Below are 4,528 nucleotides of genomic sequence, written 5' to 3'. Positions count from 1 at the left end.
CCCCCCCCAGGTGTGGATATGGGGCGGGTTTGGGGCCTGACCCCTCAGGCACGCTCGCCGCGGATGCGCCGTGCCAGCTGGATGTCCTTGGGCATGATGGTGACACGCTTGGCGTGGATGGCGCACAGGTTGGTGTCCTCAAACAGCCCCACCAGGTACGCCTCGCTCGCCTCCTGCAGGAGGAGTCAGCCTTAATTACAGCCCAGTTAACGAGCTCCTGGATCGCTTGGGGTGACTGGGAGGGACGGCAGCTCCTCGGGGTGAGGCAGGGAGGGCTTGTGACCCTTATCTGCCTCCATATCCTCCCAGTGCCCCCCATATCCACCCTCCCCCCATCATCTTCCTCCACCCCACCACTTCCCCACGCCCCAATCTCTTCCCACCTCCCCCTTGGTGTCCCCCTGATGTCCCAGCCTCCCAATGTTCTCCATCCAAGTGTCTTCATGGTGATCCAACGTTCTCCTCTGGGCCCCAGTGTCCTCCCAGTGCCCCCAGATCCCCTTCAGTGCCTCCCCATGTCCCACTGTCTCCCCACTGCCCCAGCATCTCCCCACATCCCAGTATCACCCCAGCACCCCTGTGTCGCTCCAGTGCCCCAGTGATCTCCCCTTGGCACCTTCACAGTACCCCAATGTTTCCCCATTCCCCAGTGTCTCCCCAGCACCCCTATGACTCCTCAGTGTCTCCCCACTGCCCCCCATGTCCCCATGTCTCCCCAGCACCCCACAGTCTTTCTACTGCCCCACTGCCTCCCTGCCTCCCAGCATCTCCCCAGAGCCTCAGCGTTTTCTCCCCGGAGCCCCTCAATGTCTTTTCGGTGCCCCAATGTTCTCCCCACCCCCCTCTTCATAGTATCCCAATGTTCTTCCCCCCCTTTCTTCGGGGTGCCCCAATGTTCTCCCCCCCTTGTCTTCACGGTGCCCCAGTGTTCCTCCCCAACCCCCCTGCCCCCACCTGCAGTGCTCCGATGGCGGCGCTCTGGAAGCGCAGATCAGTCTTGAAGTCCTGGGCGATCTCACGCACCAGGCGCTGGAAGGGCAGCTTGCGGATCAGCAGCTCTGTGGATTTCTGGTACCGCCGGATCTCCCTCAGCGCCACAGTGCCGGGCCTGGGACAAACCACAGGAAAATGGGGACAAACCACAGGAAAATGGGGACAAACCACACGGAAACGGTGAAACCCCCTCAAAAATCCCAGCCAGCCCCTGTCCTGATGCAGGGCTGCTGTCAGAGCAGAACCAGCAATTCGTGTTTGATGTCAGCCCCCCTGGCCCCTCCCCTCCCCCCCGGACCGGTACCGGTATCGGTGCGGCTTTTTGACGCCGCCGGTGGACGGGGCGCTCTTGCGGGCCGCCTTGGTGGCCAGCTGCTTGCGCGGTGCTTTACCGCCCGTGGACTTGCGGGCCGTCTGCTTGGTGCGGGCCATGCTGCCCGCTCCTCAGGGGCTGCGGGACAAGAGAAGGCCGTTAAAACCCGACCCCAGCGCCGTGGGGCGTCGAGCCTCGCCGCCATGCTAAGGCCGCACCGTTCCCTCAGCGCGTTGGACTACAACTCCCAGAGGTCTTCGCGCCGCAGCAATATTTTTTTTTCACCGCGCCGAACGCTGATTGGCCGCGCGGGGCCACGTGCCCGCGCAACGCCTCGCTGGTTCGCTGCCGGCGCGCGGCCAATCCGTTTGTAAGCCGCCAGAAGCGGGGCCGCACCCCCCGCTCTCCTCGCAGATTGACACTCCCATCCGCCTATCCTCTTCCGCAGCGCCGCGCGGCGGGAGCCAATCACCCGCGCCGCAACGACTGGCACGCCCCTCAACCTATCACCTCGCATCGCTCCGCGTGGCGGGAGCCAATCCGCGCCCCCGCTCCCCGCAACCAATCAGTGGCAGGTACACACGGAAGGCGGGACTTAGGGCAGCTTCTCCTCAGGCGACCTCGACTCCCCCCCAACCCCCCAATGCCCCCGCGCACCGGGAGCGGCCCCGGCAGCGGTCCCGAACACCGCCACCGGCCCCGCGCCGCCTTTACCTGCGTTCGAGGCCGCTGAAAGGCGTGTGGTGCTGCGGGGCTGCACCTGGGGCTGCGCTCAGTACCTGCCCGCCGCCTGCCCGCTGCCTTCTTTCCCGCCTTTCCCGCCAGCCCTGACACAAAATGGCGGCCCCGTTCCCAGCGTGCACCGCGGCGGTGGGGGGGGGAGGTTGGAGGGGGAGGGGCGGGGTCGGCTGAGGTGAGGCGGCCCGGGCGCCATCTTGGAGTCGTGGTGGCGATGCGCGAAGGGCCTTTGGGGGCCGAGGTGTGGTGCGGCCCCGGGGCGGGAGGAAAGGCCGCACTTTGGGGCTGGAGGGAACGCGTCTCGGGGTGGAGTGGCCTTAAAGGCCGTGGCTGGGCCGGAAGGGCCTCCCTGAGCCCACTCCTCCCATGGGCGGCTGCCCCCCACCGGCACCGGGGCCAGCCGTGGCCCTCATCTCATCTGAGCGCTGTGAGGGAGAAGTCCCAAACTCCGCATCTTTGTGCCCAAAAGCGGATACAGTGAAGGCTGGGTTTCCTCCCCAGCCCCACCTGCCTGTTGGGTTCTGACTGAACGCCTCCTGGGTTCCACCCCTCGTCCTTCCCTGGCACGTTTCAGGCACTGGTAAACGCACAAACCACGTTTTGTTGCTCAAGGGAACGTTGTGCTCATAACCCCATTCCTTTTCCATCCCTACAGCCTGAGAAATCATCCGCCTCCCAGTGACTCAGTGACATCTCCACCCACCAGCTCAGAGCTGCACCCCTGGGAGGAGAACAGAGGAAAATGTGAATTCTGATTGGAATTTCAGGCGTCTCCCCGAGGGAAAAGGCAGCAACACGCAGAGCTCTGCTTGCTGCAGTCACCAGAGGGCACACGTCTGCTGCAGTGACACGGAAACGTTCCCAATTTGTGCTGTTCTGAGGTGGGTTCCTCAGTGAGACCCCCAAAATGGGGTCTGTGAGGGCGGGGGTCTGTGGGGATCTGCTCAGAGTGACGCCAAGCTGAAGGGGAACCCCAAAGCAAAGGGGGAACTGAACCAACAAGGGAATAAAAACGCAAAGGGAAATGAGGCAGCCCAAAATTCCTTTATGGAGAAACATCACCGAGTGGTGCTGTAATGGCAGAACAGCTCAACCCGGGAGAGGAGCAGCAGTCGGTGAACGATGCAGGCATAAAGCAGAACGTCGATGGCGTCAAACGAAACCTCTATGTCCTGAATTCAAACGTGGACAGCGTGTGCCAAACCTGGGTGGTGCCAAATGAAACCTGGGTGACAATAAAGCAGAGCCTGGATGATGTAAGGCCAACATGGATGACATAAAACCCAACCTGGACGACATAAAACTGAATCTGGATGACATAAAACCCAACCTGGATGACATGGAGTGAAGCATCGACGACGTAAAGCAGACCCACAGCAGGTTGGAACAGGAGCTCTGGCTCCGATGCCGTGCGCGGGTTCTGGAAGCAGCCCTGTGCCCGGGGGCTTTTTGGCTGCTCCCATCATGGAGCGCTGTGCCGGCAGAGCCAGGCCGTGCTGGGGGGGTCAGCGTGGGCCCCCACGGCCCCGTTGGATGTGGGGCGATGTGGGGCCTACGGCAGGGCGGCTTGGATGGCGGCCACAAGGCGCTGCAGTTTGGCGTCCGTGTCCACGAAGCCGTCGCCGTTCTGCAGGGGGAGGGCGGTGGGTTTGGGTGCAAAAGGGGGGGGGGTTTGGGGAGATTGTGTAGAAAATAGCGGGGTTTGGGGTGGTTGGGTGGAAAACAGTGGGGTTTGATGGTGGTTAGGTACAAAATAGTTGGGTTTGGGGGCACTTGGGTAGAAAACAGTGGGGTTTGGGGGTGGTTGGGTAGAAATTAGCAGGATTGGGGGTGGCTGGGTGGAGAAGAGTGGGATTTGGGGGGTGGTTGGGTGGAAAGTGGTGGGGTTTGGGGGTGATTGGGTGGAAAGTGGTAGAATTCGGGTAGAAAAGAGCACGATTTGGGGCAGTTTGGATGGCAAATGGTGACTGGGGGGCTCTGGGCAGCGCGAGGGGCTCTGCCAGCACCACGCACCTTCTTGGAGTGCACCAGGCGGCCGCCCACCGTCACCTCGAACCATCCCGTCACCTCCTTCGTGCCCTGGCCTCGCTGCGGGACACGGGGGGGGAGAGGGGTCACCTCGAGACCCCCCGCCCCCCCGCCCCCCTTCCCCCGGCGCCCCGCTCACCATCTCCAGCGCTCCGGGGAAGCGCTTCTCCAGCTCCGCCCGCAGCCGTTCGTACTGCGAGGAGGGAACAGGAGCTCAGCGCGCGTGGGGAGGATTTGGGGGGCGGAACTGGGGGGGGAAACGGGCTCACCTTGGGTTTGTAGCCTCAGGCTCCGCTGCGGGAGAAACCCGTCGGTGTTAATGGGGGGGAAAACGGCCGGAGCCGCCCCCCCCCTCCCAGAAACCTCCCCCCGGTGCCCCCTTACCAGTAGAGCACGGTGACACGGAGCGGCATGGCGGCGGCACCGCTGGTGACAACGGCAGCTTTAACGGCGGAT

At 63.4% G+C, this 4,528-nt stretch overlaps 2 protein-coding genes across 3 annotated transcripts; both read right to left on the bottom strand.

The window, feature by feature from the left end:
* Window positions 1-6: 6 nt before the first annotated feature.
* Window positions 7-2,146, bottom strand: LOC122193214 (histone H3.3A). The gene is made up of 4 exons (XM_042893946.1): window positions 2,021-2,146; window positions 1,298-1,444; window positions 955-1,108; window positions 7-173 (listed from the first exon to the last, which is right to left on the bottom strand). The coding sequence occupies exons 2-4, from the start codon at window positions 1,423-1,425 to the stop codon at window positions 45-47; spliced, it is 411 nt and encodes a 136-aa protein (XP_042749880.1). The 5' UTR covers window positions 1,426-1,444; window positions 2,021-2,146; the 3' UTR covers window positions 7-44.
* Window positions 2,147-3,069: 923 nt separating this feature from the next.
* SELENOW (selenoprotein W) lies at window positions 3,070-4,522 on the bottom strand. 2 transcript variants are annotated; one of them, XM_042893947.1, is made up of 6 exons: window positions 4,457-4,522; window positions 4,342-4,366; window positions 4,212-4,265; window positions 4,058-4,132; window positions 3,375-3,671; window positions 3,070-3,269 (listed from the first exon to the last, which is right to left on the bottom strand). In XM_042893947.1, exons 1-5 carry the CDS (start codon window positions 4,483-4,485, stop codon window positions 3,597-3,599), a joined length of 258 nt encoding a protein of 85 aa, XP_042749881.1. In that variant the 5' UTR covers window positions 4,486-4,522; the 3' UTR covers window positions 3,070-3,269; window positions 3,375-3,596. The 2 variants fall into 2 exon arrangements, with proteins under 2 accessions (XP_042749881.1, XP_042749882.1); XM_042893948.1 differs by having other exon boundaries at window positions 3,070-3,248.
* Window positions 4,523-4,528: the final 6 nt, after the last annotated feature.

This window comes from Lagopus leucura, unplaced genomic scaffold (assembly GCF_019238085.1).
Source record: "Lagopus leucura isolate 7727_CA_CO unplaced genomic scaffold, USGS_WTPT01 34395-0_obj-0_obj, whole genome shotgun sequence".
NCBI classification, from domain to species: domain Eukaryota; kingdom Metazoa; phylum Chordata; class Aves; order Galliformes; family Phasianidae; genus Lagopus; species Lagopus leucura.
The sequence above is the reverse complement of the archived record's forward strand: the minus strand, read 5'-3'. Positions and strand labels throughout refer to the sequence as shown.

Excerpts from the sequence above, each read along its gene's own strand:
- LOC122193214 (XM_042893946.1), bottom strand. The coding sequence starts at position 1,425 with ATGGCCCGCACCAAGCAGACGGCCCGCAAGTCCACGGGCGGTAAAGCA. Across the intron at positions 1,109-1,297 it reads AAAAAGCCGCACCGATACCG|GCCCGGCACTGTGGCGCTGA; the intron begins GTACCGGTCCGG and ends GGTTTGTCCCAG. Across the intron at positions 174-954 it reads CCGCCATCGGAGCACTGCAG|GAGGCGAGCGAGGCGTACCT; the intron begins GTGGGGGCAGGG and ends CTCCTCCTGCAG.